A 21,463-nucleotide genomic window follows, 5' to 3' on the forward strand; every position below is an offset into this window, starting at 1 on the left:
TATATGTTACTTTATTGTTCTCATATTCTGCCTTCTTGCTTATTCTTTGGTACTGTGTTAATTATATGTCACTTTATTGTTCTTAAATTCTGTCATCTTGCTTATTCTTTAGTATTATTGCAATTATATGTCACTTCATTGCTTTCGTATTCGTGCTTCTTACATTTAATTTTAAACTTCTTTCATTCTTTATTTCATGTTTATATCTAAGTTGCTTTGTTCTTGTAAATTCCTTCTTCTTTCTTTTACATTGATACATAGTTTTAAACACATTACTATCATTATCTGAATTAAAACCGTAAATTCTTTCATGCAATCCATGAAGCACTTTCAACGAAGACGAATCAAGTAGTACGAATTTGATGCCGCATTATGACGCCAGATGGCATGGTATTCGCTACAATTGCTGCTCCCGAAGAGACAACCTTCACCTTCAGAAATGCGAAACTAACCCTTTAAATATGGCGGCGAGGTATGTACGGTGGTGACTAGATGTCCAAGAGCTTAATAAAACAGTTTATTATACTTCTGTTAAGATTTTTCCTAATTAAAGTAAAAAGGTAAAATAACTTTTATACATAGTCTGAAAATTTTCACGCACAGAGAGCTATCTTTATACCTGGGTATTTTTTGCTACCCACCCTTGGCCCTGGAAAATTTTCATGCAATTTTTTTAGGCTAATTTTTGGTTTTCAGCGATAAATCTTTAGTCTGGTGATGTCTAGCTTCAGATCTGAAACGTTATGGTTTTATATAATTTTAGTCTCTAGGTTTAACCATAACGCTACATATCCCGTGAAATATGCAGAAAACGTGCAATTAATGGCGCATTTTAAATTTTGCGCATTTTGTGGGAGAATATCTCCATTTACTAACATTGGTCAATTAACTACCTTTCACTCCCTAATTCTTGACACATTCTGTAGCCAATATGTAAATTTTATCCACCTCCCAACCATTTAAATTATAGGCAATAAACTCGCTTGAAAAGAATTTTCAGCAATCAAACAATTTTAATCAGACGAGTTTATCACATTTAGAAACGATTAGAAAGGTTTATGAGATGAAATATAGGCCTACAGATTTGTTAAATAATGTGCCCAAAGTTAGGGAGTGAAAGTAGTTAATTGACCAATGCTGGAAAGTGGAAAAATTCTCCCCCAAAGTGTGCAAAAAATACACTACGGGATCTGTAGATCCACAGCTCATTCTTGCAGTATTACAAATCCAACCTTTAGATATTATAATATACATCAGTATAATTATAAGCTTATCCACTGGTTGTGAGTGGGAAAGCTCTTTCATCAAACCTTTAACAGGAATTATTCCCCTCGGACAAGTCCTCGAGGTACATTTCCTTGTCGCGGGTTTGATTGATTGATTGTATGTTGTTTAACGTCCCTCTTGAGAATTTTTCACTCATATGGAAATGCCGCCACTTGTTGGTGGAGGGCTACAAATTTTGTCCTATGCTCGGCACTCGGGGCCTTTGAGCAGTGAGGGATTTTTTTCGTGCTAGCACCTACTGCGACATGGGACCTCGGTTTATGCGGTCTCATCAGAAGGACCGGTCTCCACGTCCCACAGTGGGAGTCGTAAGGATTGACTCCTTACTTCGCGACTCGAGAGCATACGCTTTTACCACTGCATCACGCGGGCGATGTTGCGGGTTTGATAAGAGACCTATTCCACTCACAACTTTCATTTTGAATACTTTAAACCTGCTAACAGTAATGTACAAAATATTTTGCTTTGGATTATGGACAGATCAGTTGATGTTCCCGCCAGCAGGTGTCTCGGCGGCTGATCACTTCAGCTCGCCATCACCAGGGAGCACCAAGAGACGACTATTAAGTGTCCTGACCAAGCCCCTCAATACACCACTGCCTGTACCAGTGTCCTCAGAGAATACTCCTACAGAAAAAAGCACTAGTACAGGGACCAAGACCACACAGATTATAGCCTTTCAGCAGGCTCTGACAAATGATGGCAGACAGGTACGGGGCAAAATTTACAATCCAAGTAGACTCCTAAAGAGATTATTCACTTTACAGTTTTTAGAAATTGTCCTTTTCTTAGCTCACCTAAGACAAAGGCTCAAGTGAGCTTTTCTGGTCAAAATTTGTCCATTGTCTGTTTTTGTCCTTGTCATTATAAACTTTTCACATTTTCATCTTTTTCTCAGAAACCACTGGGGACCAATTTCAACCAAACTTGCTACAAAGTATCCTTGGGTAAAGAGAATTTAAGTTTAATCAAATGAAGGGCCACACCCTCTTCCAAGGGGAGATAATTATAAATTAGTGAAAAATTAATGGCATTCTTAAAAAAAATCTTCTCAAGAACCGCAAGGCCAAGAAAGATGAAACTCATGTTGAATTATCCTTAGGTAGTGTACATTCTATTTTTTTCAAATCATGACCCCCAGGGGTAGGGTTGGACCACAATGGCTGATCAAAGTTTTACATAAAAAGATATAGGGAAATCTGTAAAAAATTTTCCTCTCAAGTACTGCAAAGCCTTGATTAGTGATATTTATAATAAGTCATCCTCAAGTAGAGTAGATACAAATTTGTTCAAATTAAGACCTCCTAGTTGAGGACAGTGCCACCATGGCTGATCGAAGTTTTACATAGGAATATAAAGGAAAACTCCCAATAACAGAAAAGCAGTCAACTTTAAATTATTACAAAGTAATATATACAAACTGTTAAAAAAAAACAAACTTTAAAATCTTTCGCAAGAACTTTCTCAAGAAGTAATCTGCAGTATTAATATGGAGGCATTCTCAAGTAGTATTAGAATTCAACCCCCCCCCCCCCCCCCCCCCCACACACACACACTTATCCCCACCCACCCTTTCAGTAAATTTTTCAATTCGGATTTGGTTTGTGCATTTTCCTAGCTCATTTGGGCAATGTGGCCCCTGGGCGTCTTGTTTAGCGTATGACTGTACATGTGGATCACTTTGAAAACGTTAAGACTACAGATCCATGCAAGATGAATTTGAATCAAATTTTGGAAATTGATATGTTACATCTCTACACTTAAAAAAAAAAAAATTTTATGAATTAATGTGAAAAATTTTTCAGATAATGTAATATCACATGTACAACCTTTTCCTTTCCTAAGAAATGAAAATAAAAAACACTTGACTGTTCAGTTATCCAATGAAGTGAGCTCTGTAAATTTCATTTACCTATTTGAGAATTCTTTATAATTTATTATAGATTTTGTCATGGAAATGACCTTGTTACAGACATGAAGGCACTGGTTCGACAAAAAATTATGCACATTGCAGGTTGTGTGGAAAATGGAAGATACCAAAATTTGATACCAAGTATTGAGGATACAATTGAGATGATGATACAGTTATCACAGTTCACAGATATCGAGAACACGTTAAATTTAATGGAGGAGGCACTTCCACATTTAAATGGAATAATCAACTTAGGAGCTGATGAGAGTAGTATAGCTGCATGCCCTGGCCCAGAATTGGAGTATCATGCAAGAGGACGACCAACCTTTAAAATACCACAAGAAACATTAGAGTTTTTTCTTGACAATGGTTTTAAGGTTGCAGAAATTGCAAGGCTAATTGGAGTAAGTAAAAGAACAGTTGAAAGACGCCTTAGTGAAAATGTGTTGAGTGTAAGACAGTCATACAGTCAGATGACGGACGAGGAGCTGGAGGGTGAAGTGAATACAATTGTCACCGAATATCCGCATGTTGGTTACCGAACAGTATCTGCATTTTTACGAAGTAAAGGACACCGTGTTCAAGAAAAGAGAATTCGACATGCCATGCGTAATGTAGATTCATGTGGTGTGCTATTTAGAAGACTCGTTCTTTCGACTAGTCGAATTCAGAGGCGTTCATACAGCGTGACAGCTCCACAAGCTCTTTGGCATATTGATGGGAATCACAAGCTTATTAGGTGAGCAGTATTATTTTCAAGGAAGTTCAATCTATGAATTCCATTTACATTTGTATGTTATTCATGTCATCTTTTATTTGTGATTAGTCGGTAAGAAATAATTCCTTTATAATTAATCTTAGTGCCAGATACCGAAAAAACATTTTGTACATAAACAATGAAGCAAAATCATTGGTTTGCAGTGCTTAGTTTTTTTGCTAGATAAATTTGAATGCGAAACTCATGACAATTTCTCACACTCAAAGAATAGTTGGTTTAAATATGACACCCTAGAATATTGTTGTGCATTACTGCTTTTATCTATAATATGCTATATACATGATATATTTACTTTAAATTTAAGGTGGCGTTTTGTAATTCATGGCGGAATAGATGGTTTCTCAAGGTTACCAGTATTTCTAAAAATCAGCAACAATAATAGAGCAGAAACAGTTCTGAGGGCATTTATTAAAGCAGTGGAAGAATATGGACTTCCTAGAAGGGTACGTTCAGACAAAGGGAGTGAAAACATCTTAGTTGCTGAATATATGTTCCAACAAAGAGGAATCGAGAGTAAGCCCTTCATTGCTGGACGTAGTGTCCACAATCAAAGGTAAAAACATTTGTTTTTACCTAAGAAATAATTTACTATCTAGCTGAACTTTATCTATTATGTAAAGCATAACACTAAGCATGCTAAGTATGGTAAATTAAAACAAATGTATACATGTACAAATCTGCATAATGTTCAAAATATTTTTGTACATTCCAAAATTCACTTTAATAAGTCACTTTTACTCATTTGCATTATTTAATAGCACTATAGTTCCTTTTACAAATGTCCTTGCTAGGATTGAGAGATTGTGGAGAGAACTTTGGGCTGGATTTACAGTGACATATTACCGGCTATTTCATTTCATGGAGGAGCAACACATTTTGGATATTTCTAATGAACTGCACATGCAGGTACTTCATTTTGTTTTTTTACCAAGGATGCAGTTGAGCTTGGAGCGTTTGACTGAAACCTTAAAAAGAAGACCCTTAAGAACAGAGAACAATAGGTCACCATTACAACTTTGGGTCTCTGGACAACACTTGGACCCTGAATATGATATGCAGAATGAGGTACATAAGAAATTGATTAAATTAAGAACTGAAAAATCTGTTTACTCTATGGTTGCTCCCCCCATCCCCAAAGATTTAGAAGTTAATTGACTTTTTTTGATTGAGCATTGAACAAAAATAAGATACGGTACATGTAATTGCCAACCCCAAATACTTAAATCCTATTTGTGTAATGTAAGTTCAATAAGGTCTTGATTGGAAATTATAGTTTCTACATTATGCATGCATAATTGATTGTTATTGTGAAGCAGACTATCTAGAGTGCTTTATAATGACGGAATATTAGGGTATTGATAGAGCTATTAATTATGTCATCCAGAATGAAGTCGACGACGACATATTGAGACTCTACGCATGTTTTTGTTCTACAGACTGTTTCTCTGAGATGGCCGGGACAATCTTCCTGAAACTTTCCTCATAGAAGGATCACTAGTTGTAGTTGTGCTGTATGGTCATTCATTTTCAAAATGGCTACTGTTGCCATGGAAACCTGCAGAAAGTGACAAATTTTGTCCACGAGTGTTCTCTCTGGTCCCTTCAACATTCTTTCTGAAACTTTGTTGAAGTAATGATTAGTATCTGTAATTGTGCTCATTACATAAAAAAATGCAAATTGTCAATAGTTGCCTTGGAAATATAGGAAAAGTGAAAATTCTTTAACTTTGATATTTAAATCAAAGTGCTGAAAGGACTGATGCGAGTTGTTGGTTTCCAAGCTTAGCTAATAATTATTATTTTAGTGACGAAGAAATGAAAGTCTTGTTCAGTACAGGGCAATAGCAATAGCAGACTTTCTAGTTATTTTTACTATTGTAATAGTCACTTATTACCAACTGTAAAATATATGGAATCTTGCTTAGAACATATCGCACTGACATTTAAGCCCCAAAAAACCAAAATTTACTGAAAAAATGTCATCTGGAGCACTATAACACTATGTGGGTTAATATGTGACTGAATCATGTATCAGTAGAAAACGATATATTTAAAAACAGACAAAAGAGCATCTTCGTTAGCCAAGGGTGATGATCCACTCCTCTCTGCTCTGAAAAGAGGAGAGGAGCAGATTGTCACCCTTGGCTAGGGAAGATGACAGAGTTGCATTGTTGATAAGATATAGTTAATCATAAACATTATTTTAACCTTATGGATCTTAATGAAATGGTTTCAATACATGTGCATAGATTTTTTTTCTCCAGGCTGATATGTGCAGTTATGGCATCGATTACTCAGGACCTCCATCTGTCACTTCTGATGTTTGTGTTGAAATTCCCAACACTGAACAACTTTCAGATTTGCATATTTTTCAACTCAACAACATTCTTGATCAAGAGTCAGACTGTTTTGGTGTGGACAAGTTCCAGCAAGCTCTACAAGTTTTGCAGTAAGAGTAGTGATTTTCCTCATGATTGCACTGTTAATAACTTCATTTAGCGACAACTCATTTTCACAAGATACTGTATACAGGGTTATTTTGGCCCCGTCTTATTTTCGCTCTTTTACGTGTAACATGCAAACAAATTTGCCACGTTTTAAATTGCCCAGTCATATTTTTTTGAAAGAAATATTACTGTATTCTTTAAATTTGCCCCGTTTTAAATTCGCCAAAATGAGGGTGGGGCGAAAATAAAACAGGGGTGAAATTTTCCCTGTATACAGTAGTTTTTAGCACATGCGCACATGTGTATATGCTATGCCTACAGTCCAATCCTCATTGTTAAATTTATCATACATTATTGTTTAAATTAGTGGGAGTAGTTAAGTATGATTCTGTACATCAATACTTTTTCACCTTACCACTCACCATTAAAACTGTATATCTTTTGAATAGTGTATCTATATTTTGTAATATTCTGTTATATTAGGCAGTAACACAACAACTGAGGGTTTGTCTCCCCTTGGTGACAAGGTGCGCTGTTCCATCTCTCCCTCCTGTATAGATGTACACTGCTGCCTGAGATCCGACACACTACAGGAAATGTTTGACGCCTACACTTGTAACATGTTATGGCCTGAGTGTAGTTGGGGAGTATATGAAGGACATCACCTGTAACTCTGGCTCAGGTGTCTATTTGGTCTTGTTGGTTCTTGTTTATACAAAGTTAAACTTCACTGTATTGAAAATTGATATTTTGAATACTATGGATTGTCAAATTCATTTGGAAGTTCCAGCCACTTTTTTTTTATTATGTATTTTACTTTCAATATCTCAAATTCTCAGATACATGTATCTCAAAGATTTTTCTATGTCAAATGACTTTGAAATAATAAGATTTTACTATATTTGGTATTATAGTATATGATATTAGAGCTTTAAAATTCCTGAGTAAATGTTAAAAAGAAATTGTTCAATTTGATGTACTTTAAAAATCATATCTTAATCAGACTTTTCTCTGGCGAAGTGGAGGTCAGACAGTAACTACCTCCTGAGACTGAAGGACGAGATAAGGATAGCTGGCTATCTAAAGGAACCAATCTGTGACGGAATGGCTGGACTGTATGCTGGGGTTGTGGTAAATAACTTTTAAACAGCAGTGCAGAAAGTGACTTGTCTTTTATATACTTAATAAACATTCTGAAAATTCTTTAGCATTTTGTTAAGTTTTAACCTACTGTAGTGCGTAATCTTATAACATGCATTAGTCCGAAATCAGTGGAAAATACAGTGTTTCTGTTGATTTTTAAACTGTATGAATAATTTTTGTAGTCTTTTATATTAAACATACATTATATTGAGTATTTCAAATAGAGATTTCTATTTCCAGCCTGAGCATGAAATGTGACCTTGTTAACATATGACCTTACCTGTAACCTGCTGACCTCTTGCACTGGAGTTCAGTGCTATGCATCCTCCTCCACTCTACAGAGAACTTTAGAAGTTTACCTCAACATTGATTTCTGTACCAGCAGTTATTTTGAATATACAGAGTAGGGTAAGTAATTATGTTCCCCAAACGAAGTTGGGGAACATATTGTTTTTACTCTGTTTCTTCTTATTATTATTTTTCTTCTTCTTCCTGGGTACTTTTTTGTCCGGGAATGATCTTGTAAACTGTTCATCTGATGTAGGTAAAACCTTTTTAGGGTTAGTAGACATGCTATGTAGATTTGCCTAGTCAAGGTCATTTTGCGCGCACTTGCTTGCAAGAGCGCTCACGTGCAACACGTGAAATGACCAATATGATAGATATAGCCGTAATTTTTCTACTTTTTTAATGAAATGCTTTGAAACTGATAATGTGAGGATATATTAGTAGTACAGACATGGTGACATGGTCAAAATAGCGAGATCTCACGCGCATGCACGTGTGCTTCACTCTGATTGGCTGAAACTAAAGTCTCAATATCTTTCTTGTTTTTTGACAAAATTCTTTGAAATTTTGAACATGGTCATACATTTTGAAGATCTACAGCATGATATATAAGAATTTTCATGAAAGCATGCGCATGCACCTATGCTGCAATCTGATTGGCTAAAACTTTAAATGGCTATAACTCCCTTGGTTTTCAGCCAAACAGGATGGGATTTAGAACATAGATAGTCTTAATGGACCCCTACAAGAAGGTATGGTCATCATGCACATGCATGCGTGTGCGTGCACTTGCAATGCGTATAATTACAAATGCACTTGATTTAGCGTATTTTCGAATACCTTTTGATTAAATGCATTGATATTTAAGTACACTAAAATAAATTAATAATGTAGATACAATGATATGGTCATTCCGCATATGCATGCATGTGTGCACACGTGCATGCAAAATTTGATATATATACATGGCATACTTTAGGAAAACCGTTGTTTAAGTTTAAGATGCCTAGAGTTTAGTTTATTTGATGAAGCTTAGAGGGAATGAGGCACCAAAATGAAGTTTGGGAGCGTTTGGGGAACATCTGTAACGGTTCCCGTTACAATTAGCACTAGTTTAATATGAAGATATTATAAATGTTTTAGTCTCTGTGTTCAATTATATCAAAATATTAATGACTGAAATTTTCCCTGACAGCTTCATGTTGGATGATTTGCTAGAGGAGAATGCCTATTTGATTACTCTGGAGATCAAGTCATGTTTTGAAACCTCCCCTCCAAAGTGTCAATCCTCAGAGTCTTACACAGTGTTCAACAGGACAATCTTCCTCAAAACTAACTGAGACTGGAATGCAGCATTCAAACATACTGGTAAAGATTTTATCATCATTTATCATTCAGCATAATTTATGAGTTACCATATATATGTTATTCTTAGCTATGGCCATGAATGATGAGGCATCAGAACCAATTTTTTGACGTCTTTTGCAGGATTTTCCCTGTCCACCTGGCCGCCAGATAATGGTCTTGCAGATACAACAGAGGAACAACAACAGGATCACCTGATTTCCCAGCTGTTACACGAGATGTCAGAATCCCAGTACCTACAGACACCAGTATGTGGTGGATCGAAAGGAGTGTACAGCTCAGTTATGGCTGAAGCTCTTGTAAGATGGCTAAGGAGTCTTAGATCTTTATAGCATATCTTTAAATCAATTATTTTGCATAAGTACATGCATTATTTGATTTTTTTGGTTGCCAAAATGAGATGTTTTCCACTTTGCACCTTTTCTTGTCAATTTGAAATATTTAGGCCTAACTATTTTTTTTATTATTTATTGCTATCTTTTTTGTACTTCGTGCACTGTGTTCTACTATTTGAACATTTTTAGCTTTATCTCTGCAATCGCTCAACCTATTTTGGCACAAAGCATTTGTGGGCGAAGGGGAACAAAATTTTTTAATTAAATGGCTTTTTGTTAAAAACATGGAACAAATTGAATTGTTGAAAAATTGTTACATGATAATCAGGTGACCTAAAAGGCCCGTGGGCCTCTTGTGTCTTAGATAATGTACAATTTAACAAAATATCTAACTGTATAAATAAATAAATGTATGAATTATATATAAGTACATGTTTATTTAGAATAAAAATTTTGTATTGTCTTGCAATTGTGATCATTGACATTCATTTGGACATTTATGTGATCATAGACTTTGTATATAGTGTAAAAAAGGTTATAAATTGTGCAGTTCTGTTCGTAGAAATGCCTTTTGGGGCCTTTGAATGGTAAATAAAATATTTTGTATGCAATTAAGGTGTTCAATAAATATTTATCTCTGCTATCTAAAGTGTTGATAATTTCTGATCTAATAGCAAGTCAAGTAAAAAGGTATACAGTAAAACCTCATTATCTTGAACTCGATGGGACCGAGCTTCGAGGAAAAACTGAAGAGATATTAGAGATTTGGATTTTGAAGGCAAAATACAAAAAAAAAATAAGCAGTTGGGACTAAAATCACTTCGTCATAACCATGGTGTTCAAGATACTGAACTTCAACTGTATTAACAATCTGCTAGAAGCATCTTGAAATTACTTTTTAGTATGTAGTGTCTTCAAGCAAATATTGTATACAGGGTTATTTTCCTCCCATCTTATTTTCACACTTTCAAACAATTTTGCTCCCTGTATTCTTTGAATTCGCCCCGTTTTAAATTCGCCTAAATGAGGGAAGGGCAAAAATAAAACCTGGATGAAATTTTCCCTGTACACAGTATGCCAATTTTTTTTCTGATGGCTTAGTAGTTGTGATTTGAATATGAATTTCTTTGGAACCAAAGCATAACCTTTATCTAAAATTAAATAGTCTACTACACATCAATGCCTAATAGCCTTTGACTGCAATTGATCAGTCTACAGATAAACAGAAAGAGATAGCAATCCCATAATACATCTTGCCTCCAACCATATACTGTGTAATCATTGTCTGTGGGTGGCCAACGTTAGTGGGTCTTCTGTATTATGCTTTTACACAAATTTACATCCCCAAAAAAATGTGTCTTCATATTTATTTACTGAATACTGTAGAGGTACTTTTTTCCACGTGTTATTAATTTACGCTTTGTACGCAGTCACCAATTGTCCATGGAAATTTGTCCAAGTGTACTTAATATAAATTAAGGCATATAGTAACAGTTCAAGCAATCTGCGTAATTTTCTACACGCAGATTCAACAGAAATTGACATTCTGCTCAATTATGACCCCGTGGAAAAAAGTATGTCTACAGTATACAAGCTACCCAAAAAGAATTACCCAGGAACATTGACACCTATGAATTAAAACTATTCCATGGTATTAAATGGTAACATTTGATCACTGTTGATTCTTACAAGACAGAATTAAACATCACAATATAAAGGAATAAAGAATGGATTTTTTATTTCAATAAAGTGACATTTAGCTAAGGCCAAGAGAAAATATACTCCTTTTTCCTGTCCCCTGACCCAAAAAATTAGGGAAGATAGGTAGGGAAAAAATTTTGAGAAAAATTTTATTTTTTCTAAACTCAATATTAATGCAGAACATATAGCATGTAATAACAAGAAAATGATATGTTAACAGTTTACAGAGTAAGTTTGTTAATCAAGATTTATAAAGTAAAGGTATCCTGTACACTTGTGATGTATTAGTTCTGTAAATATTGTTGGTCGACTTTAGTATTTATGAAAAATAGTGACCCAAAAAATGAATATGTAATAAAAACTTTAAGGGTCGGAGGGTAAAATGTAGGGTAGGTCGGTGACAGGAAACAAGTATTTTTTAGTTTGGCCTAATATACATGTATAGCCCAAAAAAAAATCATGTAGAACTAACATTTTATCAAGATACACATATGTATGAAACATACAAAAGGATAACACAAAACTACTAGTACATGTATATGCCCTCGATCTTGTATTACAGGGTCATAAAAACATACATCCTGAATCCTCAAATAAGGAGATAATTAAATTAATATGGTTGTCCTATACAAAATACAGTGTATTGAATTCTTTGTATATTACTATACATGTGTATATTCAATTGTAAAAAAGTCTTCTTAAATGATTTATACGTTTTTTGAGCCTAATCAATCATCAAGATTTCAATTATAAACCTATTAATCACATTTATGATAATAGCACATTTTATTAGAAAATACTAGAAATATGTCTACAGGAAAGGAATTCCCCACCAAATAGGAAAGGAATTCCCCACCAAATGTAAACTAGAAATGCAACACAAAAAATTCTGTAAGGGAATGAAGTTTGATGAAAGTGAAAGGTCAAAATATTTCAATACAACAGAATAGCTCCCACTAATACGTATCAGGATATCAAGTTTGATAAAAATAATCTTGAATGGTTTCCTTAAAACCAAGTAAACCACAAATTTTACAAAAGAAGGGTCAATGTCAAGGAAAAGGTAAAACATAGGTAATCAAAGATTACGAAGCTCACCTCGACGAATGTTATCAGTTTAAGTAATGCAAATCTCACATCATATTTTCTTAATATTTAGTATTATCCCAACATCAATATTCTTGCAAGTTGTGTTTAACCCCTTACATGGCATATACACATTTATAAGCCTGTAGCACCAAAAACATGTATATGTATAGTGTAACAAAAACTCATAACTTTGTTTAACTGTAGATATAAAGGACTTCAAGTTCATTGGAATTGATCAGTTCCCAAAACTTTAACCTGGTCTCTTGTATGGAAAATATAGGTCAGATCCAGCATCCGAAGCAAGTCTGGTAGTGTCCATCCCTATACACATCATCCATGCAAGTTTGGTTCAGGTATATCTTATAGTTACTTGGGAATGAAAATGTAGGTCAGTTCCAGCATCTGAAGCAAGTCTGGTAGTTTCCATCCCTAGATGCATCATCCATGCAATTTGGTCCGGGTAGGACTTATAGTTACTTGGGAATGAAAATGTAGGTCAAACCCAGCATCTGAAGCAAGTATGGTAGCATCCATCCCTAAATGCATCATCCATGCCAGTTTGGTTCAGGTAGGGTTTATAGTTCCTTGGGAATGGACCTGCTCCTAGAACTTTAACCTGGGACGTCGGCAAAAGGGTTATAGCATAAGCTCATATCGACTTCGTCGAGGTGAGCTAAAAATGGTGGAAATCTACACTCAATATTATACCAAGCACTTATAGGGTCTACACTCAATATTATACCAAATATTTATGGACTATCTTTATATACATGTAATAATTCTCACAAATGCAGCTATATAATATACTGCCTTAAAGCTGAACACGATTCGTAAATGGAATTCTCGCTACTCTGCAGATCCCTATAAATAGGGTAGAACTTAGTCACTGTTCAGTACAAGCAGTCGACACCAGTGTAGACGGACGTATATTATGCAGAACTCGGTAACAAGAAAAATATGATACTTTGTCTAATGCAGGAAAGTAAGATACCAAATAAATTTACAATTATACCCATAGCAAAAAGAAATGGCATTTTTCCATTTTATCTCCATTTATTCAGCATTTTTTAGCCATTTTTCATTTCAAAACCATTTTTCCTACGATCTCTATCTTTAAATAGACCATTTTCTCAGAACCATTTAAGAACCATTTCTGTTAGAAAATGTATTTTAAATGGTGAAGTTCCTACTGCAGTGCAGTATATATAATAAATAAATATATGTATACTGTAATAAAATGTAAACATTTGTATTCTATTCACTGAAAGGACCTTATTCTTTTTGAGGTAAAGATTAGATAAAACTATAGTGCCCATTAATCATACACTATAAACCAATCTTGTTAATTTATAATGAAAATTTGTAACCTTTTGTAAATTCTTATTGATTAACATCAATTATAACATCTTTGTAAATATTTTCTTGCTTTTAGAATACTGCTTGCATACATTGTCATATGGACATGACATGGAGCACAAAAATAAGCACGCAAGACTATTAAGGACCCACCATTTTTCATTTTTTAATTATGGAGAAAATGTTTTAAAATGGATATTAAATGGTTAAAACAAAAACCATTTATTTTTAACCATTTGATAAATGGTTTTAAATATAATGTATAACAAGAAAAATATGATACTTTGTCTAATGCAGGAAAGTAAGATACCAAATAAATTTACAATTATAGTTTTACAGGACAGTGCAGTATATAAACAAATAAAGATATATGTAACTGTAATAAAATGTAAATAAAGGTAAAGCAAGATAACGAGCACAAACACGGGTCGCCATTCCACACCGGTAACCATGACAATAAAGCAGTCAGGTGTATCGAATGCTACGAGTATACCACAGTTTTGATTGTAGATAATGACATCGAAAATGGCGTATGCCTATTTACGAGTCGTGTTCAGCTTTAAGCACTTCCAAAACCATATGCTCCAACAACTACATTTAAAACTGCCTCTTGGAATGCAGTGTAATTTTGGATTTGTTTAATCCTTGAAAATGTAATTGATGGAGCACATGTGTTTATACGTGGAAGATCAAAAGATTCATGATCAAATTTAATCAGCCCACTTGATAAATAGGGGGTCAAGTTAGGACAGCCTAACAAAGCTTGGAGTAGGTGACCAATGTTCAGCTGAACCACCTCTTCCTGATCGGTATCAAGAGACAACCAGGGTGTTGAAATCCTACCCTCTGAAAAATAATTTTTATATGAATGTTCATTGAAGTCAGCAGGTGAAAGATGCAATATATTTCACATCAAAATTTATTTAATTTTATGCGAGATAGGTTAGGTAATTCCAAATTTTTACTGACAAAAGAATTGCAGCATATTCTAATTCATAGCTTACTTTCAATGTTCTTCAGACATTTCCCCCAGTTATAGATTATTATCTCTTCTTCCGCCTTTTCCTCCTCAATTTTGGAAAATACTGGGATGAAAAAAGCTTGTACTTCATCTGCAGAGGGGAAACTTCTTTCACTGAAGAAAGAGGCTGCCTCATCTGGGTGCTGTTGTAGTATTTCAAAGAGGCCATGGATTTTTAGTCCTGCAATTGAGAGAGAGAGAGTGAGATCACAAGACTCAAAATATAAAACACATAATTTACCTAGCTGCAATTGTGGATTTAGTACAATTTTGTAAGCAGGGGCTGATCAATAGATTTTCAATTAAGGCACCTGTCCATGGAAGGAGACACACCACTCCATGAATACTGTAGCTAGGAAAAAAGCAGAAATCAGTTCAGCATTATAAAGCTTAAATGCACGAGTGATCCAGACCTACCCCTGAAAGACAGCAGGGGCAAGGGGAGGAAGTACAATTTGAACAAACTTGAATATACACTATCTGAAGATGCCTCCAAATTAAACAAACAAGAGGCCCAAGGGCCACAGCGCTCACCTGAGCACATCGACTAGGAAAAAGCACATATCAGATCAAAACTGAAAGTTTACTGGGGGGGGGGGGGGCTGGCTCAATTTTAACTTTGCTGAAGGGTCAAATAAATATTTTCTGCAAATTTAGAACATTGCACTAGCCTGTTTTCAAATATTTGGATTCTCAAAACAAAATTTCATAATAGAACATGAAAGCACCAAGTGTCTACTTTATTTTGATATATGAAAATGGAAAGAGGGTGGTAGTTAATTAATTGATATAAGTACAGGGCCATTTTATGCATAAGATAGCTCTTGCTCTTAGTCTTGACAAATTTATCTATACCAAATTAATTTTGAAAAGAAAAGGCTGGCTATCAAATGACATATGCTATAAACTAACCAACAGCTCTTCTGTCTAATTCCCAAAGGTCATCATACAGCTTGATCAGATTGATTAAGACAGCTAGCCTGAACTCATTAATTAATCTTTAACTGGATGCTTGTCTACTCATTAATAACAATAGATGAATGGGTCTGCACTATCTACCATAACTTTTTTTAAAACATATGAAATACTAAAATTTTTTTTTTGTTGACATTTAATGTCCGACAAGTTTAATATAAAATTCATATGGACATGCTCATTCCATCCCATCCCATAAAATTTCTTTTTATAAATCAACAATTTTATATAATACAAGATTAGTCTACTATGCAATATTAAATTAGTTTTAATTACGTTTCATTAAATTCATTTTAAAACTTAGGCTAGCCAGCAAGAGTTATTTTTAATCCGAAGAAGCTCACACATTTGCCCAATACTCAAATATAGATAAGACCATGCTCTAGCTATTAGCAAACTGTCACACTCAAAACTTCATTATTTTCTCTCAACCCTGACATCTAAATTTTCTGTTATCAAAATTCTTCTTAAGTCTTGACCAGTGCTTGATAATTACACTCATGGGAGAGGTAGTATTTCTCTGACATACATTATATTTGTTATAGATTGCTGTCAAGTATATGCTTTAAAAAAATAAGTATTTTCTTGATTTAACACTTTTTTAATAAGGACAGTGCAGTACTCTTACATTAAGGTAAATGAATAGTAAAAAGACACTTTTTTTTTTAAATTTCATTTAAATAGGTCACAGTGACCTTGAATTACAGACACACCTCCTACCTAAGATGCATAAATTTGCCAAGTTTGATGATTGTAAGTCTTATAGTTTTCTAGTTACGGGCCGGAAAGGATTTTTCCATATTCGGCTATATCTTTTTAATGAAAGGTCAGAGCGACCTACCTTCTACCCAAGATGCATCAGATGACAAAGTTTGATAATCCTAGGCCTAATAGTATAAAAGTTATGAGCCGGAAATGAAAAGCTAACAGACAGACAGACGGACACGAAGCCTATAACATAATACGTCGCATCTTAAGACGGGCATATAAAAGTGCTATTATTTTTTCATTAATTCATAATTATCTCCCCTTGGAAGAGGGCGTGGCCCCTCATTTGAACAAACTTGAATCCCATTCACCCAAAGATACTTTGTGCCAAGTTTGGTTGAAATTGGCCCAGTGGTTCTTGAGAAGAAGATGAAAATATGAAAAGTTTACGACAACAACGACGACAGACAAATTTTGATCAGAAAAGCTCACTTGAGCCTTTGGCTCAGGTGAGCTAAAAAACCATAGCTTTGCTGTTCTTGAGAAGAAGATTGTTCCTATATATACTGCCGTGGTTAATACTTTCAAGATCCATTGTGGCTCCATCATACCCCGTGATTCATGATTTTGAAATCTAAACCACTTGAGGATGCTTCCATATAAATATCACCAATTACCAATCATGGCTTTGTTGTTCTTGAGACGAAGATTTTTAAAGAATTTTCCTATATATTCTTATGTAAAAATTTTACTCCCATTGTGGCCATATCCTATACCAGGGGGTCATGATTTGCACAAATTTGAATCTGCACTACCTGAGGGTAATTCCACATGAGTTTCATTCCTGGCCCAGCGGATTTTGAGAAGATTTTAAAAAGATATCATTCATTTTTCGCTATTTCATAATTATTTCCCTTTTGAAGAGGGCATGGATCTTCATTTGAACAAATCTAAATCCCCTTTATGCAAGGATACTTAATGGCAAGTTTAGCTGGAATTGGCCAAGTGGTTCTTGAGAAGATGAAAATATCAAAAGTTTACAACAATGACAGTCAATGGACAAATTTTGTTCAGAAAAGGCTTAGGTGAGGTAAAAATGGCTTATAACAGCCTAGCTGTTCTTTAGAAGAAGATTGTCACGATATTTACTCAGTAAAATTTTAAGCCACTGTTTTAGCTCTGTCATACCCCAAGGCTTCATGACTTACCAACCCTGAAATCTAAACAATCTGAGGATGCTTCTCTATTAATACGACTTATAATGGCATAACCGTTCATGAGAAGATAAAGGTTCAGGTAACTCTTGAAAACTTCAAGTTAAACATGTTAAAGGAAAACCTTTGAGAGATCAAGAGTTCGAGTTTTCAAGAGTCCGGAATTTTACAGGTTTGTTGGCAGGTTTTAGAATAAGTCTTAGTTGTACATCAATTTTAAGTTATTCTCAAACATTAGTTACCTTCAATAAATTGATTGATTGATGCCATTGGTCTGTAAAGTAGATAGTAAGCCTTCAAGGTTCTGATGGCCTCCTCCTTCTTCTCAAAAGTAAGAACCTTGGAATACCCAGTAGCATCCAGTAATGAAATATGTTCATTAAATACTTCTGAGATGGTCTCATTTGTGGCTTCTTCTATCTATAAAACAAAAAGTAGATGTTACTGACAAAAAGAAATACTGTATATACTCGCCTATAAGTCAGAATTTTGGGATTTAATTTCTGGTCCAAAACTCTATGTCCGACTTATAGGCGAGCAACAAAATGAACGGTATTGTATGATGTCAGTCCCCAGGATATATAGGCTTATTAAATACAACCAACTTCAATGCTTATATTTACATTCTCAAATTTTCCTTCTTCACAATTGCTTATTTCGTTTATCTTTATTGTGAATTTAGCGCCCTTCAAAACTGCCGTGGTTAATAGATGTAAGAGCCGTTTGTGACGACAAATGACGTTGCAAAGTTTAATTACGCAAACAAACACTGCGAGGAAAAAAAGTGACAAATTAATTCTGAATTTTTATGTTAATTTTTCAGAGTTATAATTTTTCATTAAATTGAAATAAAAATCTTTAATTTTGGTGTTCCTATAGTATTGAAAATGCATATAGTTCCTACTGTGTATTCTAAAGCAGGATGACAAGTTCTTGCGTGTGTTATAGAAATTTGAATGTTGTGGATTTCTAATGGATTTCATTTAATAGGAAAATTACACCGAATGTAAATATTCTTTTATAAAAGTTTACCAGGTAAGTACGTTAAATACTGTAAACCAACTATTATTCAGGTCATCTTTTATTCGCAATTTGTCAGTTTTAAATTATTCATTATTAATTTCCACGACTGAAAGAAAATTCTTACAAATTCAAAGGAAAATAATTACATGTAGTTCGCAGTGATTAATAGTCTGAAAATGCCCACAACCACCCAGCTTATGAAGGGATGAAAAAAACCAAGTCATATGTCTTTTTTCTAGTCTTCAGCCAATCTGAGTCTGATCAAGTGAGCTTTTCCAATAGGAAAGCCTAGCATCCAACTGTCTTGTGTTTTCTTTTAAGCCAAATTTAGCACACTGCTAAGATTAGGATAAACAGTATAATGTATGACACTGCTTCTCCGATCCATCTTCTAATATTACTACAATAATGCCTTCATCTTCAGATGTTTTTTTTTTCTAAATCTTTGTATCATTTTCTTTAGAGAAAAGCAGAATTTTGTATGGGTTATAGTCATTTAAAAATAAGAGCACCCAATTATACTATCTTTTGAATCAGTATATGAACAAAGTTTATAATCTTCATTACCAAGAATGCTTTTTTTTGGAAGACTTTCAAAAAGAACAGTTTCTTTTGATAAAGTTTCATCTCCTATTGTGAACTACCTGACCTCAAAGGAAAGGGATTGGGGGGGAGGGGGGGCTTGTGATTTTGCAAGGATATTCTGTGCTAAGTCTGGCTGAAATTACCCAAGTGGTTCTTAAAAGAAAAATACAAGGCAGTTGGATGCTGTCACTTTATCAAACTCAGATTAGACCAGAAAAGATGACTTGATTTTTATCATCCCTTTAGTATTTGCATTTTGTAATATATGAACATTTTTGAGTATGAATAAAGAATTTTGTTGAATCCTTTCAAATGATTAACTTGTAAAACAAGCCTCTGTATTGATGCACATTATCAGTTTATCACTTTAAAACATGATTCTTACATCAGTTATAGCCTTCACTGCATCTGCTCTGCATATTTCATTTGTTTTAACCTTTGAAAAGTCCGGCTCCAAACCCTGCAAGATGTATCGTGTAACATGCTGGTTCAAGCACCTTGGTCCTGGGTGACCACTAATAATCGCTTTTCCTACTGCTTTCCCTATCAGCCTATAGCGTTTACTGTCCAGAAGTTGAGGATCTACAGAGAACGTATTTCCTTCGAAAACTTTGGTGGCTTTAAAGAGGAGAGAAAAAAATTCACGAGAAAGTCCTCCTGCATCTATTCCTTCTTCTCCAATGAAAAGAATACTTATCGGTTTCTTCCAATCTTCTTCATCACCATCCTCTAGTTGTTCAATAGCGGTACTTGCAAACATCCTTCTCACAACTTTAAGAGTCCATGGTTTTTCATGTTTTTTTGTATCTTCCAATATATTTGAAATCTTTTCTTGGAGAGTCCTAAAAAAGTGTACAATTTTCAAACAAACATTTTCCTTAAACAATTTATTTAAGAGAAATCTCTATGTTAAAATTGCCTAAAGTAATAAGAAACTAGAAAACTGAAAAGTCAGCAAGGACCAAGTCAAGGGGTAAAATTATGAGTGCAGAAAGCTCAAACGTCAAATTTGGTATACTCAAGGAGAAGTCTTTTCACAAAGAATACATCGGTGAAATATGAAGCCATGGCTCCACCCATTCAAAAATCACAGGGAGAATTATGCTGATGCTTCTTAATTCATTAGTATAGATCATCTAGTTGATAAAGGGTACACTCCATGCTTAAATCATAGCATTAATATTATTTTGAATCAATTCATATAAAAGATTATTCCTACATGTGATATTGTCTGGTATAAAATACATTCACATACATGTTCAACTTAACACTGCTCTTTCCCTCTCCACAACTGGAGGCATGCACTGAAATGATTTCCATCGGATACTCTTTATTGCAGATCGGACAGGTTCCAGATGTCAGATTTGCTGAACTACAAAATAAGTACAAAATTAGAACAAAATATATCTATTTAACAAGGTTAACAATTATCTCCGAGAAATATTCTTATCATAAATTATGAAATTTATCTTTGATAAAATTTCTGAAGAAGTCAGATAACATTATATTCTTTGATAAATAGAATATCAATAGAAAACTGACCTCAGAAATTTAATATAATTAAAATTTAAAAAACAGAATGATTAATAAATGTACAAAGAAAAAGCAACAGCAACTGTATTCTTAAAATTTCAACATAATTCCTGAATATTTTTGAAAATAATATTCTTGTATTTACATTAGGCAGTAAAGAACAACTTAACATTGAATTTATTTTTAAACAATTATGAATCTTGTGTTATATAAAATGCCAGCCTTCAATGAATGCAAATATCATGAAGGTTTGACTTTAACTTCAAACAAACAGCAGTTGCAGACAAAGGTTTTCATTAATCTTAAAGTGACAGATAAAGAGAAGCCTACTAAATTTTCTGCAGCAGGCTAGATAATTAATCCCAAGGGATTAATTGTACCTCTCTCATCATTTTCTTCTAAAGTTACAATAAGAACTTTTTCAGTATTAATGATAGAATGGGGTTTTTATACAACTACATTAAAAATTAAAAACATTCTTGAATTAATATATTTTTAAAAAAAAAGGAAAAAAGTGAAAAAAAACTACCCTGGTAAATCAAAAAATCTTCTTTAATCTATTTCTTTTTTTAGGATTCAATGAAATCATAACTATCAAACAAAAATAAATAATAAAAATTTATATTTAAATCCACATTTCAGAGTGTTCATAGCATTCCAAACTGATTTAACTTCAAAACAAACTTCATTTGCAGACAGAGGT

General features: G+C 34.1%; 2 protein-coding genes across 9 annotated transcripts; one reads left to right on the forward strand and one right to left on the reverse strand.

The window, feature by feature from the left end:
* Positions 1 to 114: 114 nt before the first annotated feature.
* Positions 115 to 10,198, forward strand: LOC134275702 (uncharacterized). 8 transcript variants are annotated; one of them, XM_062757966.1, is made up of 11 exons: positions 126 to 560; positions 1,768 to 1,997; positions 3,231 to 3,938; positions 4,282 to 4,530; positions 4,736 to 5,042; positions 6,242 to 6,426; positions 6,908 to 7,106; positions 7,428 to 7,555; positions 7,808 to 7,975; positions 9,051 to 9,223; positions 9,344 to 10,198. In XM_062757966.1, exons 2-7 carry the CDS (start codon positions 1,984 to 1,986, stop codon positions 6,912 to 6,914), a joined length of 1,470 nt encoding a protein of 489 aa, XP_062613950.1. In that variant the 5' UTR covers positions 126 to 560; positions 1,768 to 1,983; the 3' UTR covers positions 6,915 to 7,106; positions 7,428 to 7,555; positions 7,808 to 7,975; positions 9,051 to 9,223; positions 9,344 to 10,198. The 8 variants fall into 8 exon arrangements, with proteins under 8 accessions (XP_062613956.1, XP_062613950.1, XP_062613949.1 ...); XM_062757965.1 differs by having other exon boundaries at positions 126 to 472; XM_062757967.1 differs by having other exon boundaries at positions 126 to 472; positions 7,808 to 7,970.
* Positions 10,199 to 13,970: 3,772 nt separating this feature from the next.
* On the reverse strand, positions 13,971 to 20,719 carry LOC134275703 (uncharacterized). The gene is made up of 5 exons (XM_062757974.1): positions 20,483 to 20,719; positions 19,613 to 20,069; positions 17,862 to 18,039; positions 14,706 to 14,903; positions 13,971 to 14,547 (listed from the first exon to the last, which is right to left on the reverse strand). Exons 1-5 carry the CDS (start codon positions 20,545 to 20,547, stop codon positions 14,261 to 14,263), a joined length of 1,185 nt encoding a protein of 394 aa, XP_062613958.1. The 5' UTR covers positions 20,548 to 20,719; the 3' UTR covers positions 13,971 to 14,260.
* Positions 20,720 to 21,463: the final 744 nt, after the last annotated feature.

The sequence above is a fragment of the Saccostrea cucullata genome, unplaced genomic scaffold (assembly GCF_032062105.1).
Source record: "Saccostrea cucullata isolate Sc308-1 unplaced genomic scaffold, CSIRO_AGI_Scuc_v1 ctg1005, whole genome shotgun sequence".
NCBI classification, from domain to species: domain Eukaryota; kingdom Metazoa; phylum Mollusca; class Bivalvia; order Ostreida; family Ostreidae; genus Saccostrea; species Saccostrea cuccullata.

Bases quoted from the DNA above. Each gene is read 5' to 3' on its own strand.
- LOC134275702 (XM_062757966.1), top strand. The intron at 4,531-4,735 runs GTAAAAACATTT...ATTATTTAATAG, and splicing joins CGTAGTGTCCACAATCAAAG to CACTATAGTTCCTTTTACAA. The intron at 5,043-6,241 runs GTACATAAGAAA...TTTTTTCTCCAG, and splicing joins AATATGATATGCAGAATGAG to GCTGATATGTGCAGTTATGG.
- LOC134275703 (XM_062757974.1), bottom strand. From the start codon at position 20,547: ATGGAAATCATTTCAGTGCATGCCTCCAGTTGTGGAGAGGGAAAGAGC. The intron at 20,070-20,482 runs GTATGTGAATGT...ACACTTTTTTAG, and splicing joins AGCAGTGTTAAGTTGAACAT to GACTCTCCAAGAAAAGATTT. The intron at 18,040-19,612 runs GTAAGAATCATG...TTTGTTTTATAG, and splicing joins CAGTGAAGGCTATAACTGAT to ATAGAAGAAGCCACAAATGA.